The 15,626-nt window shown below is 36.8% G+C and overlaps 1 protein-coding gene across 5 annotated transcripts in view; it reads right to left on the bottom strand.

The window, feature by feature from the left end:
* Window positions 1-15,626, bottom strand: part of WRN (WRN RecQ like helicase) — a 152,466-nt gene that overhangs the window by 45,026 nt on the left and 91,814 nt on the right. For all 5 annotated transcript variants that reach the window (XM_030312307.2, XM_030312308.2, XM_030312309.1 and 2 more), the window contains 4 exons: window positions 11,239-11,413; window positions 6,208-6,389; window positions 401-502; window positions 24-116 (listed from right to left, as the gene is read on the bottom strand). In XM_030312307.2, coding sequence (XP_030168167.1) covers window positions 24-116; window positions 401-502; window positions 6,208-6,389; window positions 11,239-11,413 — 552 coding nt within the window. The remainder of the gene's footprint in view (window positions 1-23; window positions 117-400; window positions 503-6,207; window positions 6,390-11,238; window positions 11,414-15,626) is intronic.

Genomic DNA, 15,626 nt, shown 5'->3' with positions numbered 1-15,626 from the left:
TACGTAGAAGAAAAAATCTTTACCTGGACCTGCAATTATCACAGCATTTTTCAGTTTCCATAATACCCACAGAGGCCTTTCGTAGTTGTTTGTCTTCAAAATGAGACAAGATGATTCTACCCAAGAGAAAATTTAAAATTAAATAAAAGAACAAAACCATATATATTAAAACTATTGCTGAAAATAATGAGGTGAAATCATTACTAATTGATCCACCTGAGATCTCATTATCTGGCTTCAGTTTACTGAAGCACAAAGAAAGTTGCCTTAAAAATCAGCACATACATAACACCAACAAAATACTATTTTTAAATATTTCTAATCACTTTGCAAAACTTTTTCTTAAAGGAGCACCATTCATAAATCTGTTACTAATTAGTATAAGAAAAATAATACATACTGTCGCCTACATCTTCTGGAAAGAAGATAGTTTTCCATCTTTGCCACCATATTTAGTTTATATAATCGAAACTTTTCACTGGGTATCTGACTAAGGAGGTTCCTGTCAATTACAAATATTACAAGTTAATAAATAAAATTGCATCAGTGATTTTCTTACTTTTAAATTTATTGTTATTTTTCATAACCTATAGAACCCACACCTCCATCAAGATAAAAAAAAATTTGTATCATCCCGGAAAGTTATTGTGTCCCTTGCCAGTCAATACCCACACGAGAAGCAAGCATTTTTCTGACTTTTATGAAAATTACTTTTAAAAGAATTCTATGCCTATGCCTAAGATTCAATTTTTTAGCTGCCTTTGAAAAATTACTCTAAACCCTAAAGTTTTTCATTTTGATTTATATGCTACATGATTTTTGGTAATTTTTCCACTATACATGAATTTTACATTTTCCCAGTAAAAAGTTATTATTTTTATTTATTTTATATGAGAAACTAAAAACACCTATGTAAGCAATACTGAAAGAAGCTCATGATCCAAATATGAGCCTTCATCCCTATTTACTCTTCAGAGGACTTCCCATCCTCCTAAAACTATCTCTGTACTATAGGCTATTATGGGACACCAATAAAACATCAGAATTAAGTTCCTCTTTCAAACAATTACAACTGATCTTTTCCATAATACTGAACTTATTTAAAATTGTTAGAAATGGTAAAGACATGGCACAAGAAAAGACACTCAGATCAATGGAATAGAATAGAGAACCCAGAAATGGACCCACAAACATATGGCCAATTAATCTCTGACAAAGCAGGAAAGAATATCCAATGGAATAAAGACATCTCTTCAGCAAGTGGTGCTGGGAAAACTGGACAGCAACATGCAGAAGAATGAACCTGGGCCACTTTCTGACACCATACACAAAAATAAACTCAAAATGGATGAAAGACCTCAATGAAAGACAGGAAGCCATCAAAATCCTCGAGGAGAAAGCAGACAAAAACCTCTGATCTTGGCCACAGCAACTTTTTTTTTTTCAATATATGAAATTTATTGTCAAATTGGTTTCCATACAACACCCAGTGCTCATCCCAAAAGGTGCCCTCCTCAATACCCATCACCCACCCTCCCCTCCCTCCAACCCCCCCATCAACCCTCAGTTTGTTCTCAGTTTTTAAGAGTCTCTTATGGGCCACAGCAACTTCTTACTCAACACGTCTCCGGAAGCAAGGGAAACAAAAGCAAAAATGAACTACTGGGACCTCATCCAAATAAAAAGCTTCTGCACAGTGAAGGAAACAATCAGCAAAACTAAAAGGCAACCGACAGAATGGGAGAAGATATTTGCAAATGACATATCAGATAAAGGGTTAGTATCCAAAATCTATAAAGAACTTATCAAACTCAACACCCAAAAAACAAATAATCCAGTGAAGAAATGGGCAAAAGACATGAATAGACACTTCTCCAAAGAAGACATCCAGATGGCCAACCGACACATGAAAAAATGCTCAATATCACTCATCATCAGGGAAATACAAATCAAAACCACAATGAGATACCACCTTACACCTGTCAAATGGGTTACATTAGCAACTCAGCAACAACAGATGTTGGCGAGGATGTGGAAAAAGAGGATCTCTTTTGCACTGCTGGTGGGAATGCAGGCTGGTGCAGCCAATCTGGAAAACAGTATGGAGGTTCCTCAAAACACTAAAAATAGAATTACCCTACGACCCAGCAATTGCACTACTAGGCATTTATCCAAGGGATACAGGTGTGCTATTTCGAAGGGACACATGCACCCCCATGTTTATAGCAGCACTATCACCAACAGCCAAAGTATGGAAAGAACCCAAATGTCCATCGATGGATGAATGGATAAACAAGATGTAGTGTATATATACAATGGAGTACTACTCAGCAATCAAAAAGAATGAAATCTTGCCATTTGCAACTATGTGGATGGAACTGGAAGGTATTATGCTAAGTGAAATTAGAGAAAGACAAAAATCATATGACTTCACTCATATGCGGACTTTAAGAGACAAAACAGATGAACATAAGGGAAGGGAAACAATAATATAAAAACAGGGAGGGGGACAAAACAGAAGAGACTCATAAATATGGAGAACAAACTGAGGGTTACGGGAGGGGTTATGGGAGGGGGGATGGGCTAAATGGGTAAGGGGCACTAAGGAATCTACTCGTGAAATCATTTGTTGCACTATATGCTAACTAATTTGGATGTAAATTTAAAAAAATAAAAAATAAAACAAGTTAGGAAAAAAAAAAGAAATGCTAAAGACGTATTTTTTTAAATGTTTATTTATTTTTGAGAGAGATAGAGAGTGAGTGGGGGAGGTGCAGAGAGGGGGGGGGGACAAGCAGGCTCCACTGAGAGCCGGATGCAGGGCTCAAACTCACAAACTGTGAGATCATGACCTAAGCTGAAGTTGGACTTCAACCTACTGAGCCACTCAAGGGCCCCAAGACATCTTTGTTTTTAAAAAGTTAATGCTGCTGTGACTCATCCTGACTCTGTTAATTCTAGTCTTCTTTGAAGAAACCCCATGAATATCAGATATCAGAAGATGACAATCTCCCTTGGCATGTCTTTCCAAGAATTCTTTCAAGAATAAACATAAGTATCATAATAATAATAATAATAATAATAATAATAAACAGAAGTCTGAATTGAATACATTTCAGATATTTCAAAAGAAAATATTTATATATAAGATCTAATTCATAATCCTGATCCTTATCAAAATGGACCTCACTAATATTATGACTATTCAACCTTCTGACAGATAAAAACACCTCTGCACAATTCTCAAAGATTACACCAACAGGGAATCCAGTTAAGTGAGTTCTGGAAAGTTTGAACACCCAAATGATTTCTTATTCAAAAACATTTTTATGATTTAACACCACCAACCACCATGACTTCCCACATAATTTACCTAAAAGTCTCTTCTATTAACTCTAGTTCTTACTAATCTCATTCTTCCTAGCTCATGGGCTAAAAATTACAGGTGACCATTGAACAACCCGAGTTTAAACTGCATGGGTCCACTTACATGTGAAGTTTTTTTTATAAATACAGTATGGTACTGTAAATGTATTTTCTCTTATGATTTTTTAAAATACATTTTATTTTCTTTAGATTATTTATGGTAAGAGTATAGTATATAATAGATTTAACACACAAAATAAGTGCTAATCAACTGTTTATGTTATCCCTAACACTTCCGGTTAACAAGTAGGCTACTGGGAGAGTCAAAGTTATATGCAGATTTTCAACTGCCTGGGGAATGGGCAGTCCTAACCCTCAAGTTGTTCAAGGATCAACTGTAGCTCCTTTTTTGCTTTGTTTCTCACTTCCTTCTCCTCAGAAAGAACAAAGAAAACAATGCCTACACTTTTAAGTACTATAGACTCCCTTATATTTGGTTTCAATGACCTACATTTACCTACTTTTTGTCATCAGTGTCAGTAACAAATCTACAAACATGAAATTATAACCATCTAAAAGCAAATTCAGTTAATAGTTATTCTTCTTATAAGACTATTAAAATAAAGCAAAATATTCCACATAATAAAAATAAGTTGAAAAAAGAGAAAGATTCTAAAAGCAATACCGTAAATAGAAATCAGATGGAAGCAGTTGGAAGATCTATTAAATTGAGATTGAACTTTATAAATTACAGTAACCTTTTCAGTGAGAACCAGCAACTCTATTTATTCTCAAACTTTGTGTTTTCTAAAGAAGAGGTTTGTCACAAGGATGACACAGATCTGTCCTAAATCCTATAGTTTTATTTCCCATAGGATGGCTGCAAAGAACAACCTGTCTACACTCAAGATTCAAGCATGGGTTTTCTGGCACTGTTATTTGATTAGTAATCACTGTTACTTCCTGTGAAATCTTAATGAGATAACCATTTAATGTATCTTTTGAGACTCAGATAAACAGGAACTATATCTACTAATGACCCTGTAAAGTCATAATATAAAACTCGGGCTGTTAAGTATTCAGCACCTTTTATCACAATGTACAAATAAATCAGAATTGGCAGGAATCAGCATACGCTTGATACAATCCCAAATTTAATAGTATCATGCAGAGCTATACTCTATACCGATTATTTTAGTTTATAAAAAGGTTTACATAGACAAGAGTCAAGAGAAAAACAGTAATGTTCTGTTTATGGGGATGGTTTTATTGACTGTGTTAAGAAACAAAAGCTACCACTACTCTTAAAATGATAAGCTTAAAATTTATATCAAACATGTTTACCTAATGAATCTCTATTCTTCTTTCAGATCAACTTACCCTACCACCTCTTGAAAGAAGTCTTACCTGACCTTTTTGGTAAATACACACCCTATTATACACTACTCAATGTAACTTTCCTTCCCTGTACTTAACACAGCTGCAATCTTACACGGATTTGCATGATCTCTTTTAAAAAATCTTTCAGGAAGCCTGGGTGGCTCAGTCGGTTGGGCGACTGACTTCACTCAGGTCATGATCTCACAGATCGTGATTTTGAGCCCCACGTCAGGCTCTGTGCTGACAGCTTAGAGCCTGGAACCTGCTTCAGATTCTGTGTCTCCCTCTCTCTGCCCCCTCCCTGCTCAGTTCTGTCTCTCTCTCAAAAATAAACATTAAATAATTTTTTTTAAATAAAAAATAAATAAATAATCTTTCCACTATTGGAATTTTCAAACACAAATGCAGAACAGAAAATGAACCCTATGTATTCATACTTGTGTGATTCTGCGATTAAGATCTTCCATTTCCATTATACTCCAAGCCCCATGAAAACAGGAACCATATCTGTTTTCATTTATTTATCACTGTATCCCCAGCACAGAGCATAATGCTTAGAACATAGTGGGCACTCAAAACAGAGCACTGCTGAATGATGAATGAAATAAAAACAGGATTGGATAGGCACTCTTATCATTTTAATAACATGAGCTAATATGTCCATTCAAGAGCTCAATTTATTCAGCTACATGGAGGTGCATTTTGAAAATACCTCATCTTAACAGCCCCATCAGTTACCATATATAAGTTTTTTTCCTGAGGTTTTATCGCCCCTCTGGAAGAGGGAATCAGTTGCTAACTGCTGCCCCTAAAATTTTTGCAAGATGAAGTTTTCCTTTCCTATATAAATCTCATAGAATTTACATGCCAACGAAGATTTGCTTTAAGTTTTCTTACATTTAAACACTGAACTCTTTCATTTTTTTCATGGTAGTCAATCAGTACAGTGAATGGGTACAGTGCAACATGATTATTCACAGTCAATGAGAGCTGGCATTCTTTCATAGAACAAAAGAAACAGATGGTAAGGAGAGACAAACAGGAATTGGTAAAAAGTCTCTTGGAATAAGTACCACTGTAGCATGGGAAGAAAGAACCAATAACAAAATAAACGGTATCTGAAGAAACTATGGCTGAACACATATCAAACTTGAGAGGACCTGGGGAGACAGAAAATAGTTTGTCCATACACGATTAGGAAAGCACCCATACGATCTATGTTCCATTCCCAGTATAGTCCCCATTTAGTTAATTCCTCACACTAAATGAGGTAGAGCTGACATCAGGTCATCTCCTCTGGGTGGCAACACTTACCACGAATGTTCTTGAGATGTCTTGTTTGGGTTTGGTTTCAAATGCACCTAACACATTACTTGAAAGTCTGGAGGCTGCTACAAATACTTTCAAAGCTTATGTGGAAAGAAAGAAATCCGCAAGGGTGAAAGCAAGAAATGTTTTTACCTATTTGACTGAATGTCTACTGGAGCCCAGAGTACATGACAAGAACTCTGAAGTCCATCACGGCCGGCTCTCCCAATCTCCTGGTAATAGGATTCCATTTCCTTAGGAGCGCCATAATGAATGACCTTGCGAATGTCAGCTTTATTAATGCCCATGCCAAAAGCTATGGTAGCCACGACACACTAGGAATAAACAACAATGTAGTTTGACAAATATGTAGCAGAACCAAAGCCTTACATCTTTACCTTGTGGTAAAAGTAATTAATTAGTTCATTAACTAAAGTCCCTGGCATGGAACTGAACTTCATATAATTTCAAACAATCACAGGTTAAAAGATCATCTGCACAATTTACAAATCAGGGACTGGCAACCATAAAACAGGATTTCTAATTCCTCACTTAAGTAGCAAATAAAGTGGTCTCTCTGAACACCTATGAGTACAAGACACACAACAGACTCTTAAAGTACTTATTATATTAAGAGTCTTTGTTATTATGACGTTTCAAGAGTCCTTACCTGATTGCACATTATCTTAATATTTTTAGCATTATTATAAGATGGAAGGAAAACTTCTCATTAAAGATGGTAAAATGAAACATGAATTTATCTTTGCATCTTTAAAAAGATAAAATTAGTAGATATCTAATATGTATGAGCATACTGAAATAAGATTTACATGATTGGGGGAAATTCTAGGGAAGAATTAGTGAGAACACAAAAATAACCAAAAAATTTTAAAGTATTAGCAGCAAAAGAAGATGTACGAGAAAAGTAACTATATACTACATGGCTTAGAAATAAAAGCATTTGCAGAGAAATAATTACGTAAATATATAATATTTAAACATATATACATATATATACTGATCTAACCAAATTGTTAATGTTGGGAGGAAAGTGGGTTAGAAATATATAAATGGAGTGAGGAGAAGGGCAGGAAGGGGTGTGAAAGGAAGCTAAACTTTCATTCCTCATAATAGGAAGTCAGTGGCAATGCCTAAATCTAATATATAAAAAACTAAGTAGTAACAGTAAAAGCAATCATTGCAAGATCTAGGGGTAAACACCAAAAGATTAAACTAAAAGAGACAAGAATAGGAAACAGAAGTGGGGAAGGAAGGAGAGTGAGAGGCTACTGTTCTCATTGTTAGCACTATAGAACCAGCTGGTTCTTTAAACTGTGTGTGTAACCAACATAAATTAAAGTGCTATTTAAAAAAAAAAAAAATGTATTAAGATGGACCAAGAGTGGAAGGAAGGAAAGAAGGAAGGAAGGAAGGAAGGAAGGAAGAAAGGAAAGGAAAGGAAAGGAAAGGAAAGGAAAGGAAAGGAAAGGAAAGGAAAGGAAGAAAGGAAGGAAGGAAGGAAGGAAGGAAGGAAGGAAGGAAAGGAAAGGAAAGGAAAGGAAGGAAGGAAGGAAGGAAGGAAGGAAGGAAGGAAAGAAGGAAGGAAGGAAGGAAGGAAGGAAGGAAGGAAGGAAGGAAGGAAGGAAGGAAGGAGGGAAGGAGGGAGGGAGGAAGGAGGGAAGGAAAGGAGAAAGAAACAGATAAAACGAAGTATAAGAAAGATTAAAGAAAAAGATAGGAATAGAAATTTATTAAGAAAAAGCTTTGAGGGGTGCCTGGCAGGCTCAGTCAGTGGAGCATGAGACTCTATCTCAAGGTTGTGAGTTCAAGCCCCCATGTTGGGTATAGAGATAAGCTTTGAGTGAAAAGACTGGGCTATTTTGTTATATTTGAGAGTAAATAAGCAACATAATTTTAAGGGTTTTTTAAACTGTATTTCTGAGTCAAATTTTTTCAGCTTTATTGGGATATAATTGATATATACCATTATGTAAGATGCATGTGATAATTTTATATACATATACACTGTAAAATGATTATCACAATAAAATTACTTACAACATCCATTACCTCGCATAGTTACTATTTGCGTGTGTGTGTGTGTTTGTGTGTGTATGTGTGTGCGGTGAGAACTCTGAAGATGTAATTTTCATCATATGATACTGTTTTGTTATTAAGATTTTATCTTTAACTAATTTCTATACCCAACTTAGAGCTCAAGTCCACAACCCTGAGATCAAGAACCACATGTTCCACGTACCTGGGTGGTTCAATCGGTTAAGTGTCCAACCCTTGATTTCGGCTCAGGTCATGATCTCACGGTTTGTGGGTTCTAGCCCTCTGTCAGGCTCCAAACCAACAATGCAGAGGTTGCTTGAGGTTCTCTCTCTCTCCCTCTCTGCCCTCCCCCTGCTCATGCTCTCTCTCTTTTTCTCAAAATAAATAATTAAAACTTAAAAAAAAAAAAAAAAGAACCACATACTCTACCTACTGAGCCAGCCAGGTGCCCCTTTATGATACTCTTTTCAGATGAGATCACCCTATTCTATAGGCATGATTTTCAAAATACCATAAACGCTCAGGTGAAAATACAGATATTTTATCAAATAATTTATTCACAGCCTCATCCCAGGAAGAAAAGGAAGTCAAGTCACCTTGAAAAGGCAAATAAAATATGAAAGGACCTGAAACTAAAAATTAGGACTAAGAGTAAGAACGAATGGTCACAAACTAAAAATGCAAATTTACATCGGAATGAGGTTAGAGATGGTTAAGAATAATAGGAAAGAAAAACATTTCTCTAAAATTATAAAATAGAAAATGCTAAGATTCTAAGCATCAATCAGTCTAAGGCATTAAGAGCTAAGGTAGTGAGCTGGGTGGTCAGCTGTACTTTTAGGTCCACACCACAGTATAAATCAACTTCAGAAAGAGAGGAGAAGGAACATCCAGAATTCTGTACATGTATGCATTCAGTAGGCACTCAATGAATATTCAATGGAAGGTAATCAATTCTAAGAGCATCAGACTATTCTATATAGATGAGGAAATGTATTTTCATCATCTTGAGAAGATGTTTGAGAACTCTCAATGCAAATGTGAAGTTTCTGAATTATTTATTAAATAGTTGTCATATACAGCAGAACTCCTGATGTCAGCCTAGGGTGACACCATCAATATTAATTTATTAATTTTCATAATGTGGATAAAACTTTTTGACATCCTGCCATAGAGAGGGAATATATAGTGGCACATACATACATAGACCTTTCTAGATATTAAGTATAATTAGTGATCACTGTGAGGTTTTTTTTTTTTTTTAATTTTTTTTTTCAACGTTTTTTATTTATTTTTGGGACAGAGAGAGACAGAGCATGAACGGGGGAGGGGCAGAGAGAGAGGGAGACACAGAATCGGAAACAGGCTCCAGGCTCTGAGCCATCAGCCCAGAGCCCGACGCAGGGCTCGAACTCACAGACCGCGAGATCGTGACCTGGCTGATGTCGGACGCTTAACCGACTGCGCCACCCAGGCGCCCCCACTGTGAGGTTTTTAAAGCCATATTTCAAAGTATTAATGTTTCAGTGAACACAGGTTTCACCGGAAACCAGATGCATCCAATAAAGTTTCCCATCACAACCTAACAGGTAAAGTTTGCAATCTCTCATATCTGTAGAAGATGTTTCTACCTAAATGACTAATAATAAAACAAGATGAAAGAAATCATTGATTAGTTAATGGCTCAAACATCAATTGTTAAGATTCAGTAAGCAGCAGCCAATAAATTTTATCTGGTAACTTTCAAATTCCTGAGATAATAGAATAAAAGTATACACATGTAAGAATTTAGGGAACTCTAAGCAGTTGTGATAGCTGTTACTACCTTTGGAAAGAAGAGGAAGAAAGAGAATAGGTGCTTTTAGGGCAGGAATGTGTTACAGCATGACAACGCACAGTGAGCTTCACAGACAGTACATCCGAACCATACTTGAGGTAGGTTGTCTGAACAACACCTACAGAGCTAGGCAGAGGGGAAATGGAAGACCAACTGAGCCGAAAATGCAAAGAAGTTCCTCTCTTGAGAGGAGAGCTAGTCCACAGGCTTACAGTGACAGACCTTGGGTATGATGTTGATGGCGTGAAGCTGTTAATTTAAACCTACCAACGTGGTTTGTATCTAAATCTTCCTAAATATTCTGCAAAACACCCATTAAACTAGGATTCCAATCGCTACAGGAAGCTCAGTTGGAGCACTTCACAGTAAGGTCACTGATACCCATTTAACTTTATTGTTTTTCTCCTTGAAATCAATCCTGCTTAGGGTTGCTAATCCAATGTTTCTAGAATAGTATTATCTTGCTCAAAAACACAGAGTCGTCTTCATGATGGCTTTCAAACTCTATTTTGCGGAGCTCTGCCGCATGGACTGTCCTGGGAGACTGGAAGACTCCTGGAACACTTTCTCCCTCACATCAACTTCAACAAGAATTATTCTACTTTAATTTGTTTTAACTATTAAAAAATGAATTAAAATTTAAATGAAAAGTTAAATAAAAAACTCTAAGGCTAAAGTAGTCTAGAAAAACTACAGGCACATCACATCAATCCCAGCCTGCCTCTCTGCAGGTTTTAAGGCCACCCATAACCTGGCCAACCACCCCTTAAGCTGTTTTCCTGTGACCTTCTAACAGTTCCTCCCTGCCTTTTTACCTATACCTTGTACCATTCCTACTCCACACTCCTTTTCTAACCATTTCATACTCCCAATTTCCTGAACCTAGCAGGCCCTCTCATACCACAGTGCCTTTGCACATGCTAGTCCCTTTTCCTGGAATTCCATAACCAATGCCCTTTCCCTCATCACCTACTGGCCTAGCATACAACAAACTTCTATTCACTCTCCACTCAAATAGCTTCTTCCTGGATGGACCATCCCCACAGTACAAGCTACCTTAACAGCTAGCGCTCCCTCCTCTGTGCACCTAATCTCTATGTGCAGGCTCCTATTAAGACTAGTCTGCAGTAGTTTGTTCATATATCTATCTTACACATTATATATTAATTCCCTTTATGAGAGAGACTTCTTTAAACTCAACACAAAGTATTCCATAAAGATATGGCAAATATTAGACAAATATCTGTATCCATGGAAGAATAGAGAGTAATGATGATGGATCTTCACACCTGAATTTCATCTCTCATGAACCTGTGATGAACCTCTCTCCTTGCAGTAACACACATGCCTGCATGGTATGTTCCACAGGCTAACTTCACCTTCCTAAGTTCAGCTGTAACTTCTTCTGTCATTTTTCTGGAAGGACAATAGATGATAGTTGAACCTTCAAATTCCCAGGTGGAACTAAAACAAAACAAAAAAACAAAACCAAGAGAACAAACATAAATATATAGGCTTCAGTTTGAGTTTCCAAAACCAGTTTGAGTTTTGCCTTACTGAATTTCCCCTTTCTTTTTAAAATTTTAATTTAATTCAATTTTAATTTAATTTTTAAATTTTTAATTAATTTTTTTAGTAAAACACTAAAAAAGAGAAATCATATAGAAAAAAGGATATATTTAACTCCATAAAAATGTGGAAAGTCAAATGTGGAAATAAATTATACTAAATCCCAAACACTTTTGACTCATTTTTTTGTTTAAACAAGAGACAAGTTTATTTATTTAAGTAAAAGCCTTGATAAAAGCTTACAAACTACTGAAACGCAATTTTCATACTTTTAGAAATGCAAAAGCACTAGGTGAAAAATTAGTCTTCATTTATAGGAGAAAGATAAGTGAATATTTACATAGGAGAATGGATACGATTTATATTACATTATTCCTATTCTCTCATGATCAAAAAAATGAGTTTCTATGTATGTTTACTAAAAAAGCAGTAACTTCTTATAACATTAAAGATCATTTTTATAGTTCAAAGAAGTATTTACTAGTAATCTTGAGACTGTAACTATTATAGAAAACATCTGTTCAAAAGTCTGTTTTAGAAACCTGTGCTGCTTTTTTTTTAAAGGTTTTTTTTATTTATTTCTTTTTTGCAGGGGGAGGCATAGAGAGAGGGGAAACAGAGAATCTCAAGCAGCCTCTGCACCGTCAGCATAGAGCCCCATGCGGGCTTGAACCCATGAACAGTGAGATCATGATCTGAACCGAAATCAAGAGTCGGACGCTTAACCAACTGAGCTACCCGAGTGCCCTGAAACCTGTGCTTATTTATTAAAAATGAAAAGGTTTGATTTCTCGATACAGTCATTTACATAAATACATTCATTTATGCTGACTTAAGAAAAAGAATGTGCTATTTTGTATTTAGGAAAAACTGGTTTATTTATTTATTTTGAGAGAGACAGAGACAGCACTAGCAGGGGAGGGGCAGAGATAGAGGGAGAGAGAATCCCAAGCAGGTTCCGCACTGCCAGCACAGAACCAGATGTGGTGCTTGAACTCACAAAACTGTGAGATCACTACCTGAACTGAAACCAAGAGATGTTTAACCAACTGCGCCACCCAAGTGCCTGTTTTATTTATTTTTTAATGCATACACATTTTGATACAATTTCAACTTCAGGAATCTATTTTACAAATACATTTACACATTTACCAAAAGACACATAGACACAAATATTCACAGCAGAACTATAATTGTGAAAAAATCACCTAATGTTCATCATTATGTACATTCGTACTATGAAATTAACTAAGCAAACAATAAAAGATCGTGTGGATCTAAATCCTTTAACAAGGACTATGGCAAAAGTCACTGCATACTTAAACAGAGAAGAAAAAATAGGTAGTAATTTGACTCCAAGAGTTTTACTGAATAATCTACTCAAAGCAATTTTTGATAGCGACCAAATGGGCTTCTGTAACAAAACTTCACAGCAAATAACTTAAGTATGGGACACCTGGTGGCTCAGTCATTTAAGTGTGTGACTCTTGATTTTGACCCAGGTCATGATCTCAGGGCTCATGGGTTCGAGCCCCACATCAGGTTCTGCACGGACAGTACAGAGTCTGCTTGGCATTCTCTCTCCCACTCTCTCTGCTTGGGATTCTTCTTTCTCTCTGCCCCTCCCCTGCTCATTCACACATGCTTTCTCTCTCAAAAGTAAACAAACAAACACTTTTTAAAAACCCACACATTTCTCAAAGAAGAAAAATTTCTTCAACAAAATGTGAATATTGAAATATCCTACACATTAGGGCCCCAATTTTTTTTCCTTTTTTAAAATTTATTAGTTTTTTAAAAATTTACATCTAAGTTAATTAACATATAGTACCATAATGATTTCAGGAGTAGAATCCAGTGATTCTTCACCTACATGTCACACCCAGTGCTCATCACAACAAGTGCCCTCCTTGTTTAATGTGCCCTCACATTATGCAGAAAGATAGCAAAGACACTTTTTTACTAAGAATGATAGAAGTTGCAACTTATTGAGGAGCCTGGGTGGCTCAGTCATGATCATGGCTTCGGTCATGATCTCACAGTTCATGGGTTCAAGTCCCGCGTCAGGCTCTGTGCTGACAGCTCGGAGCCTGGAGCCTGCTTCAGATTCTCGGTCTCCCTCTCTCTCTCTGCCCCTTCCCCACCTGCGCTCTGTCTCTCTCTCGAAAATAAACGCAAAAAAAAAAAAAAAAAAAAAGCTTTAACATTTCAATTTATTGAAGATATGAAAATCCTAAATGTGTATGTACCAATTAATAGTGCTTTAACACACATGAAACAAAAATCGACAGAACTAAATAAAGGGAGAAAGAGATATATCTGTAATAATTGCAGATTTTAACATGTATCTTAGGAAAGACACTTTAAATCAAAGGAGAACATTGCCTAAAAAATGGATATACTGTGTACCTATTTCTGCACAGAGCTAACAACAAAAAAGCTGGCAGTGCACATCTCCACGGCACAGTCAGAGAACAGAAGGGTATATATAAAGGGTATATATATAAAGTGCCCAGACATCAACAGTGATGATACGTGAGGAATCAGATGGGAAGATCTAAGTACTCTGGAATTTATGCGCATCTGTAGTGTTCACATCGATATTAAGACTGTGTATCACTTTCTACACTAAAAAAAAGGTAAAAAATACACAAAAATATGAACTTATAGAGCAGAAGAATCAAAGGTGTAAAAATCTCTATTACAAAAGGATTCATTACTGGGGTGCCTGAGTGGCTCAGTTAGCAATGCCTCTGACTCTTTATTTTGGCTCGGGTCACGTTCTCACAGTTGTGAGATCTAGAGTCCCGCTTTGGGAGTGGGCATGCAGCCTGCTTAAGATTCTCTCTTTCCCTCTCCCACTGACCCTCCCCCACCTGCGCTCTTTTTCTCTCTCCCCCTCATCTCTCTCTCTTTCAAAAAAAAGGGGGGGGGGTTTATTACTTCACCAAGTGGTTTACTAAACATTGTTATTTCCTCACAACAATTTCTGGGAGGGGAAAAAAAATCTGTCTTCATCTAATCACTAAATTAGATAGATGAGAGGCTTGTCTACCCAATTTCAATGTATCGCGATTATAGAAAACAAAGTCAGGATTTAACAAACATGTTAGCTCAATGACTAGAAAAAAAATGGTAGAATTAAATAAAGGGAATAAAATGGAAATAAAAGGCAACACTCTGAAGTCTTAATTACCCTCCATCTAATTATTGCTCATTAAGGGAAAAATTTCTCTTTGCCTATAATCTAGAGAAAGCATTCTCACTCTCAGTGGTTGGCTGCTACCATACTGTTCTTGAAGGATTGAAAATGGGATGCAAAAATCTTTTTTGCTTTGCTCTCAGAAAAACCACGTCATATTAAATACAAAAATCTTGGATAGTCTTGGATGTCAGGCTAAGGATTCTGGCCTTTAGTCTCAGGAAAGAGGGAGGCACCAGAGAGAAATGCCAAGACTCAGGGATGTACTTTCAGATGGCGAATCTGAAAATTGTGTATAGAAGAAGCAAGGAGGAACCCTGGGGATGGGGGGGGGGGGGGGTTTGATAACAGTCTGGGCTAAGGGACCTTCACTGGCAGAATTAACATGGAAGATGGTAAGAGAACATTTACATAAGATATCATAAAAGGACAATACAGTCCAAAAGATAAAATGTCACAGTGTGACACACACACACACACACACACACACACACACACACACACAAAGGCAAACAGTTTCAAAAGAAAAAGGTTATTAGGGGAAGGCCACTGAGATTGAGAAAAATATGGATGGGAGAGGAGATCAAAGATTAGGAGAATAGATAATGATCCCACTGTTAAAAGACTCTAGCCTAGGGGCGCCTGGGTGGCGCAGTCGGTTAAGTGTCCGACTTCAGCCAGGTCACGATCTCGCGGTCCGGGAGTTCGAGCCCCGCGTCAGGCTCTGGGCTGATGGCTCAGAGCCTGGAGCCTGCTTCCGATTCTGTGTCTCCCTCTCTCTCTGCCCCTCCCCCGTTATGCTCTGTCTCTCTCTGTCCCAAAAATAAATAAACGTTGAAAAAAAAAAAAAAAAAAAAGGACTCTAGCCTACAATAAGCAGCCTTCTTCAAGAGAATGTTTTCCCTC

This window comes from Lynx canadensis, chromosome B1 (genome assembly GCF_007474595.2).
Source record: "Lynx canadensis isolate LIC74 chromosome B1, mLynCan4.pri.v2, whole genome shotgun sequence".
Classification (NCBI taxonomy): Eukaryota; Metazoa; Chordata; class Mammalia; order Carnivora; family Felidae; genus Lynx; species Lynx canadensis.
This window is presented reverse-complemented; position numbering and strand designations above follow the sequence as displayed.